At 40.5% G+C, this 20153-nt stretch overlaps 1 protein-coding gene across 2 annotated transcripts in view; it reads left to right on the plus strand.

The window, feature by feature from the left end:
* Positions 1-20153, plus strand: part of camk1da (calcium/calmodulin-dependent protein kinase 1Da) — a 44469-nt gene that overhangs the window by 1275 nt on the left and 23041 nt on the right. For both annotated transcript variants that reach the window (XR_003299015.1, XM_026363874.1), the window contains exon 2: positions 19188-19319. Coding sequence is in view for 1 of the 2 variants with exons in the window: in XM_026363874.1 (XP_026219659.1) it covers positions 19188-19319 (132 nt within the window). In the remaining variant the exon portion in view is untranslated. The remainder of the gene's footprint in view (positions 1-19187; positions 19320-20153) is intronic.

The following is a 20153-nucleotide window of genomic DNA, read 5'->3' on the forward strand; positions in this document are numbered from 1 at the left end:
CACTCCATAATTAGTTTATTGTACTTTCACGGAGACCTTCATTGTATTTCTTTTGATCTCTCGTGGCATGACTGATATCCCTACAGTTCCCTCGGGATATTCCTGGAGTCTGTGCTACTGTGTGTGGTGATCATACATGGTGGTGGAACTGGTGCAGTGACAAAGGACGATTCTGCTGCTTAAAAGTCAGCCTGTAGTGAGATAACGGTTTATCATTTTTGGCACATTCTGTAATATTCCTGGAGGGGATTTTCTTGTTGATGACAGCGTGGCTTTAATATACTGCAGGAATTTCAGTCTGTCAGCAGCAGCAGCAATGTCACTGTTACACTGACATTTTTTTTATACTGTAGTTCTGCAATTTCCATTTTTTCCCTCCTCTCTTCCTTCTACTCATTGCATCTTTTAGCCCTCTGTTTCCTTGCTGTCTGACTCGACGGCAGCCTGGAGGAGGACACATGGAGTGGATGCAGATTGAGATTAACTTGGCAGGGATTAGGATAATTTAGCCCTTAAAAGAAGGAAGTTGACCGGACGTGAAACACACACTTAAGATGTAGAGTGATGCAGGACCCAGTGATCCGAGTCGGCCATGTTGTGGCCACACATTAACCAGAGCTCTTGATGGATCTTTGAACCTCATGTATCAGCAAAACAGGCAGCTGGGATTGTGTGTAGAATGTATGAGCATTTTGATCAGTATCACGATTCAGACAGAGTAGAAATAAAAGCAGGAGGAGGGAACCCATCCAAAAGTTGTTGTTGTCCAAAATGTCCTATCTGATGAGGTGATCTGCCAATGAGAGCGTTTTGTTCAGGTGCAGCAGTACATGTGGGACAACTGCAGCTTTAGACTTCTGTTGCTGCAGCATTTAATGTTTTCTGTGTCAGTGTTTTCGAGCTGCATCTGTACTGACAGGATGGGATGTCACAGATCTGACACTGACCTATCATGTTTTCTCTCTTCACACTAAGTGATCTACCTTTTCACTGGCCAGTGTGTGCGTTTGTATGCACTTAAACACCTCATCTGTCCTGAAATGTCCTTCCTTGGTGTGTGACATACCATTTTATGTCCTCTAATACTTGATTAATCTCAACATAGCTCATACTGGCAGGTGTGTGTCTGTGTGTATATGTGTGTGCGTGTGTTTGCAGGCATGTACATGAGCCTCTCATCGGAGTCTTATTACCCTCCCCTGGTGTGTATGCAATGTGTGTCCCTGTTGCTCACTACTCAATAATTCAATACTAACAAGAGTCTGTTCTTTGTGTGCGTGTGTGTGTGTGTGTGAGTCTCAGGTAGGCTGCAGTTCTCCACAGGCCAGCTCAGAGTAACAGCAACTACAAAAGACAGACAAAAACAACACAAAGTAGAGGAAAGAAGGCACGACATCCAATATGTGCGTGTTTTTTTGTGAGCAAATTCTACTGTCATGCAACACAACGCAGTGTGTACCACACTTTCAATGTAGCTCCCTGTTGTGAACTCTGGGTTAAGGTCAGAGGTCAGGGGTTTAGATTTTCCAAGTCGATCTATTTGTGCCCGCATGTGTGTGAGATACAAACAGAAAGTATAGCGGTGGCGATGATGTGGGAATGTCACTGTGCCATCTAGGGCGCACTGCCCTTAATTGATGCTCTACTTCCCTGCTGCTGGCACTGCTCTCTCCACTGTTTCTGGGACTATAGAGCCCCCCCCACCTCCACCACCACATACACACCCACCCCATTTTCTTTATATCTCTCCATATCACCCCCTTTAAGTCATACATCTCTCCGTGTCCCTGTGCTAAACTCGAGCAAGCTTTCCTTTTTCTTTTTTTTTTTGCCCAGTGTTGCAGTGCCAGCGAACATGATGCAGATTTGAAGTTTCTTTTATTCCTGGTATGAATAGCATCTTATAAATAGAACAAAAGATGGTTGTTTGCTGTGTGACAAAATCAGCTCCTGTGTGAGTGCAGTACTGCTAGATGCACGTGCAGAACACATTTTTCCGCATTCAAGTGAAATGTGAACACTTACAGTATGTCCACAAGCTTATACTCTGTATCCCAGCGTGAGCGCTGGTTACCGCCTTTGTCATTGTTGCTTGCTGTTGCTGCCGATGACCTTGTTTCTGTTGATGACACTGGTGATGCTGGTCTTCAAGTTGGCGGTGATTGCCCATGTGGCTTTAACGATTATAATTTCTTCCTGTGATAATTTCCCAATGATGATGCTGGCATTGTTGACATTGCAGACGTGCGTAAACAGCCACATTGTTGTTAAAATTTGTCATTTTTGTTGACAGCAGCAAGATGTAACTAAGGCGTCGATGACATCATAGGTGAATTTTACACTGAGTATGTAGTTGCTAGTCTTGGTTTGGGTGTTGTTGATTTTGTGATGATTGTGTTGTAGGTAGGTATTAAAGAGAATTATTATTTTTGTGATCCAAATAAATTTGTGAAATTGTGTATATATTTGTGTGTGTGGAGGCGGAGGGATACGATCCATCTCCTCTGCACAGATTGACACGTGCGTCCAGACCTCTGAGTATTAATGTTCATAAACTTTAGTCCATTATCGGATCAGCGCTCTATTTTAAGCCTCTCGGCGACCACATCCAGCTTATAATGGCCCCAAGCTGAAAGCCTGTTGTCTCTGTGACACACATGGCTCTGTCTGACAGCTGTGTGCATTGCTGATGTGTTGCTGTTCATGTGTTCACAGCCACAAGTACACAGAGTATACAGAGAAGGATCACGGAAGAACAGTTGATAGGTTTGTCTTGGAAGAAAGTTTGAACTAGGTCATTTCAGTCATTAAATGTATGTAAGGGAACGAAAGCATTATTTACTGAGTGTACGTTTGTTGACTTTACCATTTTATTAGTAATTAACTAAGAAATTGAGATTTAAAACATTGTTTTCGCTTATTGTGTATTGTATTGTTTTATTATTGTAGCATTTACCTCATGCTGTACTATTTGTTGCACACAAAAAAGTCAGATATTTGTGTAGCTTGGCATTACTCATCAAGAATGCTTCACACTTTCTGTTTTTGTCAGAGGCATCATGCCCTGATATCCCACTGTGACTCCATCTTTGTCAGTTATGGAAGCAAGACAAAATGCATTTTCCTCGCAACCTGTTAAATGATTTTTTTTGAAGAAACACACTTGAAGATGGTGTGCACATATGGCCACAGAAGACATTTCCCATCCTTTCCTCAGCATGATCTGCACGCACAGATGAGGTACATGAACCTTGCAGGGAGACAAAATGAAAGCAGGTGCTGTGGGGCAGCTGGATAAACGGGACACTCTGTGGTTATGCTTTAGTTTGTTTCTCCTGACTGGAGGATTTGCTTTCAGTCCTGTTGCGCAATCGTAAAGGGTCTCAACAACAACATCTGCTGTTCAGGATGAAAATCGGGGTTACAGACCGCAGCACAAATGCTTGTTATGAATTTAGCAGTTGGTGGGCGACCATATTTTTGTGATCAAGGACAACAGGGTGCAGAGCAGTGGCGACATGAGCAGTGCTGCCAGCTGTTTTCCTGCAAGCTATTGGCTTCTCATAACATCATTAGAAGAACAACAGAGGACATTGTGTGGTCATTTTTGCCTAAATACATTTATTAAAGCAGAAAGGGACTAGACTGTGCACGCTCCTTCTCAGATTTGTGAATCAGATAAACAAACTGAATAGATTTTCTGTTTGTTTATACATTTGCTGATAAATGATTTTGGAGGAAAAGCCTAAAGCAGAGCTAATCAGCAGTGTATTATTAAAATGACTGTGTAATCTGAATTCTATCACAGACCTGTGATATATTTTAGCATCTTTCCATTCATTATTTTGGTTTTCCTGGTAGCACCTTTCCAGAGGCAGCTATTGTTAATGAACAAGCTGTGACCAGCACCAACCACACACAAGTTACCTGCCTAGTGAACAGCAGTCAGGTAGTAGAAACTACACCTCACTTTTAAGTCCCTTTGGATAAAAGCCAAATGACTTAATGTAAATGTAAATGTAAATGAAATCCAAGAGACATAAGTGTTGATTGAAGTGTGAGGAAAATTATAAATTAATAAACAATCATGTATCAATTGACAGGCTGCTATCAAACCAACCCCATGTATTTTGTCCTAATATACTAAAAGCAGTGAGACAACCAGATGGACAAACCTGAAAGTGAAAAGCTCTCCTCTATCCTTTGAGCAAGCAATGGAAATGATAACTGCTCAGCCTGTGGTCAAATGAGAATGTGAGGCACTGTGTTGCTGAGACAAGGAAAAACTGCTTCCCGGGTAAATCAAGATTAAATATCTGTCAGCAGTGGTTGTGGTTACCCTCAAGGTAATACTTTTAGACTGCAGTTTGTGTTGGAATTACATTGCTTGTAGTTTTACGAGTGTCCACAAAGCTAAATCCTGGTAGAGCCACTAAAACATGGCAAACAAAGAGATTAGCTTAAATGTCACATTATGTAGCGCTTCTGGGCTTCCAGTTGATGCTTAATTCATTTTCAGATTTTCAATATGTTCTTTCATTTCATCACATCATGAGTACATAAAGGTTGAACACACTAGTGACAGACTGCTTTATATCTACCATAATAAATGCGCAGAAATTATAGGGGCTTTTGTAAAGGGTAAATCCACAGAGAGGAACAACAGACATTACTTTCTATGTGAATGTGCAAGGTCAATAGTTTAATGATGGTGATGATACTGTCTGACTGCTGTCAGTTTTTCGTTCAGTTTTGAAGAGCGACGGGCTCTACCTGAAGAGAAAAGCAAGTCAGAAAGCACATTAGCATATTTTTCCTTGAGGCTCTGCTGCTTCTGACAGAGCTGGTGCAAACTGCAACAAAATACCAGAGCAGAGAATACCAGTGGATGGGAGGGTGAAGAAGGGGAGATAAGGTGGGGAAATGAGGAATTGTAATGAAAAGCATTGAGGATGGGGAATAGAAGCACATGTAAGCCTAGGGGGCTAGCCACAGGGTCCCATTCCACCGCTAAAGGAAGAATATGCTTGAAGTGATTTTCTTTCTTTCCACCATCTGCTGTCACCACCAACTCTCCAAAGCTTTCAGTGGGAAAGAACAGCACACGTTGCCTGCTTCAAATCCAACCCAGTGGGTCATCGTTTAGCAAAAGCTGATCTAAGCCTCCAACCGGTATAATGATGATTTGGGTCAATAATGTGTTAACACGGTGAGCTGCAGCAGCATTCAGTCCTCACCTTGGACAGGATGCGGAACACCATGTCTGTTAGAGCCACTAAAACATGGCAAACATCAACACGGGTTTGTTCATCTTTCATCTCTGCTCTGACTCTTTCTGCAAAGCTTTGTCCACTGCAGGGTGCAGCAGCAGAGAACAAGTTGTGATTAATTTTCAGAGTGACACTAAATAGATACATTCATCCTAGTCTCGATGCAGTGGGGAACAAAGTTTGACCTTTGACAATCAACACCCTCTATAGTGATTGTCTTACACACTGTCAGATTTGCCTTTTATGGACAGTTTTGGCATTAAGTTTATCCATCTTTAAGACAATTTATATTATTTATGCTGTATCTATGTAAAGGTCATATAGAAAAATGCTAGCTGGACATGAAAGCATATCAGCAGTGATTGTGATTGACATGTAATAAATTCAGTGAGAAACAACCCCGCAGCTAGTCTCACATCAAAACGTCACCAAAACGTCACCCTTCTTTGCCCCCAACCCACAAAACAACCTCTGCTGTTATATACAGACACTGCCCGTGGCAGCTTAAAGGAACATTTCTAACCTGTTGAGGCACTTTCTTATCATGTGAACACATGCTTTATATCAGGTTATTTTACTGTATAACTTTGTTCATGTAGATTACCATAACATTTGAAATGTTTCCAAATGTTACAGGCTCTATAGGATCCTCTGGCAAAAGCTGCGCAACGGTACTTAAACACAGTTTCATTTGAGATTTAAGATCTAATTGAGATACTGCTTCAGTAAAAGGCTGACACAGCATGATTTACAGTACATATCCAGATTCCAAATTCTCAAAGTCTCCAAATCTTTGCCGCCATCAGCTTATCAGTAACATTTTATTCACTATAACAACCTTACTGGGGCTTATCCCATAGCAATCAGGTGGCTGATGGCTATTAATTACAGTATAACAACATGTACCCAAATAATATTTGGCAGGCATGCAGCAGGTTGCCTTGGTAACAACTAGCTGTTGCCCATCAGATTGTGAATGATCGCTGCCGTTAATGGAAGCAGCCCTGCAGCAGCTCCACTGCTGTCCAGCACAGACTCTGTTTTCTGGACAGGTAATTTAGTGTTCACGCAGACAAACGCACACAAAGCACAGTTTGAAGACACACAATAACTTAAAATGTCAGAGTCACAAAGTCGCGTAGAAGCACATGTTAACATGCATTATTTAATGCATTATTTAAAACTAACACATAGATATAATTGAACTGAAAAATAATACACGTGCACACTTTCTGCTCTGGCAAGCATTACAATTCACCAGAGTGACACACACATACACACTCATCTGCACCTTGCAGGCTTTTTCTGTATTATAGCAGACCTACTTTCACTGAGTCCCACTACTGTACTTAGATCAGTGTGTGTGGCTGTTTATCTGGCTTGGCTTGGCCCAGTTACAGTGAAGTGCAGAACACAATGTTATACACAGACACACACACATACACAAAGAGTAAAATACGTAAGTTTAAATGTTTTTTAAACACATTTAAGAGCGAGAGGGAGAGAAAGAGATGTTTGGTTAAGACTTATGCTTATGCTTATGCACATGCGACAGCATGTTCGGTACTACATTAACAGTAAAGCTGCGTGTAGGAAAATGTTCCATGTGTCATGGGTGTAGTCCAGACAGGGCTGTCTAGCTTTCAGTTATTCGTCAGCTCTGCCCTCACACAGACACAGTATATGTCAGCAAAGCTTACGCAACTAATTTATATGTTCATGTGATGCGTTGTGATGTGATGTCATCATTGTGACATAATTGCTGATCATCAGCATCTCATGTTGAATTAGGGAAAACTCTCTGTACCTCATATGCCATATCCCTAATGCTAAGTAGATTGTGAGAAAATGGGCCCCATGGTCATTTTTTGTTAATTTCTCATCTCTTTGCAAACATTTTTGAAGTCTTTGAGATATTTTTGTCATTTTCCATCTCATCTTGCTCATTTTCTTTTATTTCTTTGCAATAATTTTTTATGTTTTGTTTCTGTTTTCTGTTCTAACCAATTTTCTAATGGGCTTTTACCATGTTAGCAATGTCACACGTTTCTGTCTCTGACCTGTCAAAGTCGAATAAAGGCAAAATGGTAGATAGATATTGTTAAGTACGAAGCTACAGCCAGCAGCCTTTCACTTTAAATTTGTATAAAGAGCAGATATGGGAGGAGATGGCGAGCCTGGCTCTGTCCAAAGCTAACAAAATTCACAAAGGTAGCAGAAGCACCTACAAAGGCCATTAATTAGCAAGTTACATCTTGTTTGTTTTATCTGTACAGAATGACACATTGTGATTCTTTGTGCCCAGCTAGTTCTTGGCTGACTTTAGGGTGTCTCCACTGGCAACATCACAAGAATGTATGAAATAATTTGACAAATAAAAATTGTTTTACACTTGGTGTATAAAAGATTGATTGATCTGATTCAGTGCAAAACCATATTTTGCTGGGTAATGGGATTTCTTGTGACTGTGCTGAACACCTCAGACACCTCAGGGTGGATTTTAAAGATATTCTGGACATCGTTAAAGCATTTTTACTCTAAACGAAACAAAAGGTCGATACTAGCTTGTGACTGAATCATAGAATCTGGGGCTGACATCATGTTTAGGTTATATCATTCAGCCCCACTTTTATATTATTCATATTTAAGGCATGAAGCCGAAGCTCCTACCCACAGTAACCCACAATAAGTGTGCTTGGCTTCTGGTGTGTACCCGTCACTCTCTGGAACCTCAAGGCCAGGTGCAGCCTTTGCAACCTTCTGCTCATGTTTACACACCTCCCCTGTTAGGTTTGAGTCTGTTGAACTAAGATTTGTGACGTTAGAGGTGATTAAGTGAATTTGTAATCTATTAAACAGGGCTGAGATAAAGCTCACTGAATAACTGTTATGTCCTGTTAACACCTGTTCTCCTGTTCTCGTGTGTGTGACTGTGTCGGGGTGTGACGGCATTATATTTGCTTAGGTTTAAATGCATTGGAGAGATACTGCACAGTCACTGGGAAAATTAGCACATAGTTTCAGCAGGAGGAAAAACAAGTATGAACATGTGTGTGTATCTGGCCACCTTTATATGCTTTATGTGAACTAGGCTTGTTTGTAATGATACAGCCAATATAATAGTATAATATAATAATGTAATATTATTTAATAATCATTAAACCAAGGTTTAAATCCACCACTACTCAGCTAAATTACACTAGTTCCACTAGCATGTCACGTCTCCTCTTAGGACAGATTTTGTGAAAGATTATTATTTCTAATCTCACAGCAAATCTGTTTTACTGCTCTTATCACTCCTCTCACACATCATATTGGAAACTCTAACATAGTCTTCGCCATTTTAGGTCACTCCTTTTTTTTATCTCCACCCCACAAAAGAAGTGTGTGGAAATGGTTTCTTGTCTTGTTGTCTTCCCCCACTTTCTGCCACACCAAATATTTTAATGCCCCCCCCATCCCGTTCCTCTGTATGTCTCTATGTCCTTCTCACTCTCAGCACGGTTTGTGTAGTACTGAGAGGGAGTCGCAGCTGTGCTGACAGTGTTTGCGTTACAGTCCCTGCAGTCGGCCATGTTCGTTTTTGTCACACTTGATGCTATTGTGAGCAGTGTGTGTGTGTGTGTGTGTGTGTGTGTGTGTGTGTGTGTGTGTGTGTGTGTGTGTGTAAATGTTGAAGGGAATCTCCAAGGTCAGAGGAGACAAACTGCTGACTCACCTTCTGCTCTCTCATCCAAACCACTTTCTGTCAGTGAAAGTGATGCCTCACTATGTTTTATTTGGATTTAAGCATGTTAGTTCTATTTAGCAAAGCAAAACTATTTTAAAAACATCAAATATTGTCCTAGAAATAGTCCAGATATTCGAACATACCCAATGTGTGGTGCGAAACCTCTCACCTACAGTAAACAAGACTGAAAACTGATGTACTAGAAATTAGGGCGATGGAGGAAATTAAACAAAATTTAAAAAAAAAGGTGCATTCACATTGCATGTATGATTTGACCCACTCATAACAAAAAAAATAAGATATAATTGGGAAATCTTTTTGTAATCAGAAAGGTGAAACTTTGTTGTGCACAGCCACACATCTTGACATTTACAAGAAAAGTCTGTCAAAAACTGGTTCTTGGGAGTGACTGTGCATCTCACCAGCTAATTCTTTAAACAAGCAGTGCTTAAAAACATCAACTGCACTCATAATTCACTTTATACATGTTCTCAAAACCTAATTTCTAAATGTGAACACGAAAATGTTTTACTATTGACGCACAAAAATTCACACAAATGTATACACACCATAAACGCACACAGTCTACGGCTTTCTCATACAACATTAGATCATACAGAATCCATGCACTTCCTTACACAGGCTGAAGCTGTTTCTATGGTGATTAATGCAAACAGAAGGGACGCATCCTGACAGCCCAATAGTGGTCAGGGCTGTTGCCATGGCAAACCATACTTCGTTGTGTGCCTGTACATGTGTGTCTTTGTGGCGTCAACATGGACATGGAAGGACACGGCATTATCTATTTTTCTCTTCCTCTTTTCTACCAAATTATGCTCAAACAAACACATATATACATCTAGGAATAATTAGCTGTATGTAGGTAAATAAATGAAGCCGTATTACCAACCACAAAATGTTTGGCTCTTTAGAGAGCCTCTTTAGAATGAACGCAGTAGTGCAAATCGAGCTTTAGTTCTGTTTCTGTGCTTTTACAAGTAAAATGCTAACTTTGGTGTAGCCTGGACAGAGGCTGAACCTGCACTAGCTATTACGTTCAGGGTGCTATTATGTTTTCACAAAAATCAGGAATTCAAGAGAGGGTTGAAAGTTTTTGTCATAGCACTGTAAATCCAGTACATGACTCCATTAACTTAGTTTATTATTTGTACATAGTGACCTAAAGAAATATTGACCTACATGCATTGCTTCATATTTCTCTGTTAATGTTTTATTTACAGACCCCTGTATTTTCCATCTGTTATGGTATTGAGAGTGGAGCCCGTTCTTCTCACCCATATGGACAATCGGTTGGATTACACTGTCTTGGCTTTTAGACCAAATTCCGGTTGACATGTCTGTTTTGAATACTTTTGTCTGAATTGCATAGAGAACTGAATAGGCATTTTCTTTCAGCGCTCCCTCTCTCTCTTCTTCATCTTGTGCTGTCAAAGCCACAGTGAGAATACAGACTATAATTGGCACTTAATTGCTGCCGTGGCAACTGTGCTATTTAAGCCTACGCTCTCTGCAACAAAGACATATAGTGCGCACACACACATTCAAAAATAGAGGAAGGAAGGAATTAAACACAAGGAAAGAGGCTTTTATCTCTCCAGCCCTCTTTTAAATATTATTAATATAATATAAATATAATATTTTTTTACATGGAAAGTAATTAGAGCAGGGGGGGTTTAAAACTGAAATAAAAGTGTGTTTGTGTGTGTGACAGTAGTGTTTATATTTTACCTGTCCTGTTTTTCTGCTCCATTGCAGCAGCCGTAATAAAATCCTTACCCATCATGCCTTCCTTCCTGTTGCTATAGTGATTCACATCAGCAATTTTCCACCAGTGACTTGGGACTCTACAGTGAGTCCTCAGGAACATTTTAGAGGGGTTATGAGGTGATGAAATATTTGTATTCTATAAAGTTAAAGTTACATGTGTTGCTGCTGTTTGAATTTTAATGCAATTGAAGTAAATAAACATGGAAAACTGGCAATTTAAGTTACAGATTTTACAGTATCTCAGGGCCTTAGTTGCACCTGTCTCTGTTTTTTCCTGTCGCCTACCTACCGTCTGCAATAAATGCATAAAATCCATCCATTATCCAAACTACTTTTCCTAGTCATGGGGATAGCTGTGGCCAATCCCATCTTTCACTGGGAAGAGGCAGGGTACACCCTGGACAGGTTGCCAGTCTATCACAGAAGCCATAAAATGCCCTCCAAATATCAAAGACGATGGTGCAGTAGCTGCCTTTCACATTAGATTAGAAACCAAGGGATTATGGCTGAAAGATGACAGGTTACTAAATTATTTATCTTTTGTTAAACTCGTTATTCAGATTTCAGAACTAATTAACTATGCACCTTGAGCATCAATGAACCTAGTACTACACAATAAGCAAAACAAAGTAAACTCTTTCTCTCTCTGTCAAACACAAGGTGTGATCACACCCTCTGCTCATACCTCCTCCTCTTCTTCCTCCCAGTTCAAAGTGTGGCACTGACAGTGTCGGGGTCATGGGTTGCATTCCCGGTGTATCAAAAATGCTCAGCCTGCTGGGCATTGGAATATGTCTCAGATTAAATGTTTTTGTCCAAGTGCCAAGTGGGTCGTGCCCAAAACTGAAGCGGGAGCGTGCCAGATCTTTTTCCACCAAACCACACCACCCACCTGCCGACTACATTTCATCTCTCCTTCTGTCTGTTTCTTTGTCAGTGTCATTCTTTGCTCCATATCAGCTCCACACAAACCCTCCAATTATTTCACTCTTATTCTCTCTTCCTGCCTTTCTATTTTCTATGTGCTTTGGGTTTTCCTAGCTTCTTTTTCTCATTTACAGCCCTTTAACTGTTTCTCAGCAACTGGCGTTTCTTTTCATTGACATCAAAACAATGACACGCAATTCAAGCAGATTAATTGGTATTCAAAGCACATGAAAATAATGGTGCCTGTGTGTGATGTGTGTATGTGTGTATGAGATCTGCTCAGCAATGACGTTAGATGGTGCTGTATAATTGTCCTTGCCCATGCTCTGTCATTATCAGGCTTTCTGCCATGTGGATGTGTGTGCGTGAGTCCATTCAGAAGCCACCGCTTCTGCTTTGATTAAACCTCTAATTATTGATCCGCCAGGAGCTGACCTGCAGAGCTCACATTACCCCTCTCTGCATGCATGTGCGTGTGAGTCATATTACTTTAGAAAGCTTATTGTCCAGCTCAGCTTTTCTGTAACTTTTGTAATTTAGCTCCTTTTCTCATCATATTTTTAATCAATGTTTTGTAAGGACCTGATTTCATTCAAATAAACAGCATTATTCATAACCAGTTACAATTAGATAACAATGTTATTACTCGGAAAGATGAATTCAATTGTAAAAATAAAAGCCCTTTTAGATTGATTTGAGCTGGGAAGAAAACCTTAGGAAAAATTAGGACATTGTTAAGAAGCTGATAAAATTGTTGTAAATGTTTTTTTGAGCATTGAATAACAGGGAGTTAACAAATGGCTAAAGGTAATATGTATGGGGAGGTGGTTTTAGTTTGCTCCTGATCTTGTGAGAGGGCTCTGAAAGCACCATTTCAGAGCCATAATTTATACTGGTTCCACTGTACTTGACCAGTTTCTGGGCAACAGAATGGCATTAATTAACAGCGCATGGCATGGACTCTGTAGTTTTGCTTAGCAATCTTGTTTATGTGGGTTTGTTGATGGTGTAAGGTTTTGCAAACATGGATGACCTATGCTCTGTACTAAGCCTTAATGGCTCACGTACATGGTGCATCAGAGCTCCTTCTGCTCATGCTTTGCTTTCTATGTACCCAGCATTACCTTCTCAATGTAAAGCCTATGCTTAGGGGAGACTGATGGGCCCACTTAAGAAAAGTGGAAATAGTTGGATATTTTAGGTCATCTCTGGCTGTCATAGAGCCACTGTTATTATGCTGGAGACTCCTAGGACACGGAGGCAAGACAAGTGAACAGTCTTGAAGTTGATGTGTTAGAAGAAGAAAAAAACGGGTAAGTTAAGGATCTTAGCAGCTTAAACACTGGCCAAATTCTGATGATTAGACAAATAGGTCAGAGCATCTCCAAAATGGCAGGTGTTGCTGGTTGTTTGTGGTATGCAGTGGTCACTACCTATTAAACGTGGTACAGGGAAGTGTTGCGAGCTGGCGACAGGGTCATGGGCACCAAACCTTACATGATAGTTAAATGCAAGTATTGCACTTGATAGAATGGTTTGAATTTGGTGGTAACTAAAACATCTTACCAAAAGTGTGATCTTCAGATACCAGTTGTTGCATCATAAAGTGCAGTTATTGCTCTTACAGTGGCAACTTCAGTAATCCAATTGATCATAGTTCTGCAGTTGTTGAAAGAGCAGTTCAGGGCATTCAGGGTTTAGGGGATAGAAGAGGTTGGATGTGTTTACCCAGAGTTTAGCCATCATTCATTTTTTTTCATCTCCTATATGGAGCCCAGTAAGCATCTCAGGATAGAGTTGCTTTGCCTTTGGAGGTAGATGCTCTAAAAAATACATACAACATCTTGATTTTAGACACAACAGAGGTGTGACAGTGTTTACATACGCTTAAGTAACAGAAAAATGATGCAATATAACCAATATATCAACTTACCTGTTTTAAATGGTAGGCCCACTATATGCAACAACATCCTATTACTATGTTCAGAATCTTTTACATGTCTACCTTGATGTAAAAGTGGCCAGTTTTGCTTTTTCAGACATGAAACCAACATGCTGTCAGGTTAATGGAAGGAGTACGTTTGAAAAGTGCTTTAGTCGTGTATCAGTATGTTGTGAATTGATATATAATTCAATCTCACTTTATCTAGCAGCCAAATATCTATTACATTACTTAGAAACAAATATGAAAATACATACAAAATAACACAAATATATAAAAAAAAAACATGTCAAAGGGAGTCTGTGTACAAACACAAGAATCTGATTACTGAGCATCTTCTTAGCACAAATGTAATATCAGCTTGAGAACAAGAAACGCACTCAGTCTCCATGTTAAATGTGTTAGTACCACCTTGTCAGCCTGTTCTAGTCTCTCAGTTTCCATCTCTGTCTTATAGTGTGTGTGTGTGTGTGTGTGTGTGTGCGTGCACGCAGGCTTAATGGACAAACACACATGCACACTACATGGCTGCCAAAACATTTCCTGCTTGACGCACTGACGAAGATAGTGGAGCTCCACTGGCACAATTATACAGTTTCATACTGGAGTAAATGCAATCATTGTTGCTGCGGGAAACAGCAAGTGGGGACTGCCAGCTTCAGCTCCACAACACATACATACACACACACACACACACACACACACAGTCCAATGCGTATTCATCTACCAGATGTTATACAAGCTCCCTTAGTTTGATCAAATGAACCCCACAGGTCCATGAATGCGCATGTCTGTTGCAAGCAAATGAATTTAGGGCTGACAAAATGTAAGGTGGATCATGCTGTGTTCCTGCTGTTATGGTAGCAATGGTTTGTGTGTGTGTGTGTGTGTGTGTGTGTTTGTGTACAAATGTTTGTGAACCTGTACGTAGATTAGGTTGACTCACACGCAAACAGTCCAATTCCTCCTCGTCTCTCACTTCTGACCTTTCCTTCACATCAGTACAGTTAAGCTTCATGTTTCTTTCACTTCTTCCTACCATTCAGACATAATATTCAATATGAATGAATATAATGTTACAATGTGAGACTGCATGTAAATACAATGACTCACACAAATGTGTGTTTTACACAGCTGGTTTATCACGATTGCCCCAAGTTTCCTTTCAGCCATTTAAGCTTGTTGGTTTTGTGGTTTAAGATTGGAATTATTGTTAACTGCCATTTAGTCAGTTTCATGTTGCTTGTGTACGTGCGCATGTGTGATTATATCGCTTGTTAAACCGTCTGTGTAATGGCTTAGTAAAGACGGAACATAACCCAAAAGCATGACTCAAAGACAAACATAAAAATGAAAATGGCAGGTCAGGTTTTAAAACCAGGCAAACAAGCAAATGGGTTAGGCAGGAGAGTCCCAAAGACAGAAAGACAGTCAAACAGACGGAGATTAGGCAGGCAGAATCAGAGGGCTGGAAAGTTACAGCAAGTACACATTATAGCAACTGGTGAGTGAAGGTGGCTGGTATAAATACTTAAGGAGCCAGGCAGTGACAACTAGGGAGTGAGTGGGCAGCACCAGGGCAAGTGGAAGTGGTGCAAGTAATTATCCTGGAAAAAGAGGAAATAGTTTCGTATGAATCCTGAGAAATACTGGGACCTCAGTTGAACTATAGGTTTGTTCATCTGTGGATGTGCTGGATTTGTATACTAATACTGATTATAGTAAGGACCTGGAAAACCTGGTTATTTGTGTACTTGCACCATTACTCAAGGAACATCATCATCATCATTCTCATGATCAGTTCAACACAGTAGCCTTACAAATAAACAACAGCACTACAGTGATTGACAAATCCTACAGTGTGACCCTGTCTTTGGAGGCATATTGAAGAGAGGCCCTCCATATGTGGAAATAGTCCCCTTTATATTAGTTGATCTTTATCATTCCTTTATATAACTTCCTGGGTCAAATATTAGAGCAATGAATGAATGAATGTAAGCCTGATGTTCAGTTATTTATGCAAATAGGGTGGCATCTCTTAATATAATGCACTCCAGTACTATTTCACTACCCACCGTGACCTAAATAATACAATACATGAATATAACACATATTAGTACAATAACCTTATTAGCAGAGCTGCTGTATTGGATTGCTTTAGAATATACAGGTGTTCCTAATAAAGTGGGCAGTGAGCCTATATTGATTTATACCAGCTGGGTTCCTCTCAATCACATTTTATTGTCACTAAGATTTTTCGACATTGTCAACTTATTTTACACCTCAAATTTGGGTTAACTCATACAAAACACCTTGGTTGGCTTTCCCGAAACACAGATATACAGAGGCCTCAGAATGGGTGTGAGAAACATTGAGAGCTTACATACATATGTATCCATGTGTCTTTTTTTCCTCAGTGGATGCTCAGTCATTCGTGTATGTACCAGTCTTTCTCTCTCTGGGGGTAATGAATTAAAAGCTCCAAATGTGTGTGTGATGGTGCATGTATGAGCCAAGCAACAATACAAACAGCACGGCCCACTTGTTATGTCTGACTTTGACGTCATTAAACCCATAGCAGCCATTATCAGTGCAAGCAGGTGTTTGTAGTGTGTGTGTGTGTCTGTGTGTGTGAGGCAAGTGATCTGATTGGTTGCCGAACTTTAATCACAATGGACAGTGAGCAGTATGGCACCTTGTTACTGTTAAAGATGTGCGGCACGTGGGGTGACAGCCAAAGAGAGAATGACAGAAGGAGGGAGAGGAGGAGGAAGTGAAGGTGAGAAGATTCTTGCTGAGAGGCATGAGAAAAACACCAAGAGCAAGCACTGCAGGGAAGGAAGCAACAAACTGCTTTTCTCTGTGTGCGCGCCCCTATGATGGTACGCCGGTGTTCGTAAGACTAGTCAGCCTTGTGGCAGATGGGTGGCTTGTCAAATGTGCGCCGCTCTAAAAGGCTTGAAGGCTTTCTGCACGGCAGCACAAACATATTGATGCGATAGAGAGCTCATTCACAACAGCATCTTGCCCCTTGAATGAAAAAGCACACTTGCAGCACTGATGTACACACCAAAATAACACAGAAGGGGAAAAATGAATGAATGAAAGTCCCAGCAAAAGGAGGTGAGGATGCACAGAGGTTTAGTGTGGTGGTGAACTGAATGAAAGCAACCTGGCATAAAATTCATTTTCCAAGCAGGCAGAAGTGTGGAGAATGGAGAGATGGAAATTAATTAATCTGTGTGTCCTTGAAATCTTGGAATTTTGAGTTGTGACAAATATTACTGTAGACAGAAATTTTTAATCAACAGAATACTCTTTCAGTGCAGTCCAGATTCTTCTCTACGAAACTGCAAACTGCTTTTGCCAGCTTTGGGTCTGTATTTCAGTAATTCTAATAACTGCCCTTATTATAAACCAAGTATTCTAAACAGGGCATATCAACACGACTAAAAGTCTACAGCAGGCACCACCAACTAGTTTTATTCTCTTAGTATTTTACATTGGATCATCATCAATAAACAGGAACAGCAACATTGTGAAAATGGCTGCTCAGTGTGTCAGTGTGTGTTGACAGTTTGTTCCTCTGCCCAAGAGTGGACAAAACCCTCTTGATAGAAGTAAAAAAAAAACTTAAGGGAAATCAGAATTAGTGGTCCTATACAAGTGTGTTTTACAAAGACATGGAAAAAAATGGTACTAACTCAGCCAGTCTTTATGAACAGGAAGGTTGTTCTAGATCGTCATGGCCCTGAGCACAGAGTGTCACCCTTTAGCTCTAAACCTGAATTTGGGGAAAACATATGGCCATAGATCTTTATGCTACTGTTTGTACTCATATGGGACTGGACATCAGAAACATTGCAAGCAGCCAGGCCTAAATCACTTAACAGAGGCTCTGTGCATTATGCACAGTTGTGCATTTAGTCGGTCTTTGAAGGTTATGCATTTTGATTTGTGTCAGCTGCAGGAGTGTTACACAGGAAGAGACTGTAGAGAGTTTATTGTGTTTATTCTATTTGATTCATGTTTATTCTAATGTAATATCAGTGAAGCTGAAGGCAGGTCGACGCAGGAGTCAACCCTTCGTTCAGGCAGATTAACTCGCAATAGGCTTGTCTTCATTCATCGCCCTGCTTGCAAAGATACACACAGTGACACAGGAACTGAATGACTTGGCTGAATTAATACTTCCAATTATATTGCCTGATATTGGTGCTGTGATTGTTATAGAGAATTATCAGTTTTTATGACATGAGAAACAAAAATTTTAATCATTTTTAACCGTAGCAATCGTCCTAATGGAATACATATAAAAGCTAATGTTCACATTTTTCCCTAGGCACATCCAATCACATTACAAGAGCAGTGTCAAGCAATAGAGCAACAGTGTGCTACTCAGTCTTTGAAAAGTTTGTTTTCTTGTATAAGATAAGATAAGATAATATAAACTTTATTAATCCCAGAGGGGAAATTCAGGTAGTCTTGTAGATAGAAAGTAATCATCTGCAGTTGGCTAGGGTGCTGTAGAGCCTTATGGTTGTGGAGATGAATGGATTTCCCCTATCTTTAAGTCCTGCAATGCACTGAGGTGAGTCGTCCACTGCAGCTACTTCTCTGGTCCATCAGGATGTTGTGTAGAGTCTATAGTGAGTCCAACCCCATTTCAGTCACTGTTCAGGCTTTTTGCACCAGTTTGTCCAGCCGCCTTGCATCCTGTTTTATGCTGCCTTCCTTAGCAAACGGCAGCATATATCGGCACACTTGCTACTGTAGTTTGTTAAAACAATTGGGAAAATATGTCTCTACCCTTTTTAATATGACTCGTCTGTGTTAAGTCCAACTTATTTTCCTAATGTACACCTAGATATTTGTAGGCTGGTACCACTCAAATGTCCACATTACAAATGCTGACTGGATGAAGAGGGCATCCTAGACCTTTGAAAATCCACTACTTGGTTACGGAGGGATTCAGTAAGAGACAGTACTCTGGACTCCTCTTCCTGTCCATTCCTGACACAACAGTTGCAGTGGCATCAGAATACTACTGCTACTACTACTTCCAGCTCATCAAGAATTGTAAACCCAGAGTGACAGCCAAAGATTTGAAGGCATTTTTGGAACATCTTGTGTTCATGAGTCTACAGTACGTAAACATTGAAGAAGCACGGTGTATATGGCAGGACACCATGAAGGAAGCTGCTGCTTACTAAAAAGAACATTGCTGCATGCCTGGGGAGAGGGAAGTCTGGGCATCCCTGCTTAGACTGCTGCACCCACGACCTGGCCCTGGTTTCTATCATTTATCACTTATGTGAGGATAGGTTTAATCATTAGTTTCTTTATTTCAGATGTCTGTCTTGCTGACCACATACTGCAATGTGTTCAATTACTAATGATTCAGTGTCTTTTGTTTCTCTGCTCTGTGTGCAGAAAGATGATTACTAAAACATCAGAGAATAGAAGTTCACATTGTATGATAAATGCTCTGCTTGAGACTGATGTGACTTTTTTGTTCATGCATCCACAGAGGAGCATTTTCAGAGGTGGTTCTGGCCCAAGAGAAGCTGACCGGACGGATGTTTGCGGTGAAGTGCATCCCTAAAAAAGCTCTGAAGGGGAAGGAGAGCAGCATTGAAAATGAGATTGCTGTGCTGAGGAAGTGAGTGCTGTAGTAACACACACACACACACACACACACACACACACAGACGCTCCTAATTCCTGGTTACCGGGGTAACTGTGCTTCTCGTTTCTCTCTTTCTTGCATCACGACCCCCCCCCCCCCCCAGGTCACGATCCACAGCCCACCTACCCAGCATATGTACATCACGACTGAAACGGACTGCTTGTGTAACACAGCTGCAAATTAATGGTTTCCACCACAGAAAAACATATATTGATCTCTAATGGCTGAATTCATACAAACATTTTAAAGATTGACTGATGTAGTGGATTTTAGGGAAGGAAACTCTATGGTCACATATCTTTAATAATTTGTTATGGACTTTAAAATGCAGTAACTCATGTTATCCCACAGTGACATATGTCTTCCTGTCTGTATTAGGCACAGGTGTTTTGAAGTACGTCATAGGCTACCAGTGTTTGATTCCCTTTAGCATTTTGGTTGGAGTTTAGCAGGGAAAATCTCTTCTTGCACACTGGGGAATTTTATTTTACAAGCCCCCAAAAGAGTCTCTCCATCAGACAGAATGAATTGTCCTCTGTGCATCACGCAAATTAAAAATGTCTATTTAAATATTCATGATTCAAGATCCATGGGAATAATTAGGTGATTAGTCAACCCAGGCAGTTAGTAACATGCAAGGGGAATAAAGTGTTCCTGCTACATTAAAAACAAGGACTCAAACAAGTCTATTCTCACTTTTCCTCTTTTAACACAGAAGCACGTAGCCACGCAATTGCACAGTCATGTCTAACTGCTGGGCTTCTCCACGCAATAGATGTGTTATTCTCTTAGATACAATAAATGTGC

Source organism: Anabas testudineus, chromosome 23 (genome assembly GCF_900324465.2).
Source record: "Anabas testudineus chromosome 23, fAnaTes1.2, whole genome shotgun sequence".
In the NCBI taxonomy this organism is placed as follows: domain Eukaryota; kingdom Metazoa; phylum Chordata; class Actinopteri; order Anabantiformes; family Anabantidae; genus Anabas; species Anabas testudineus.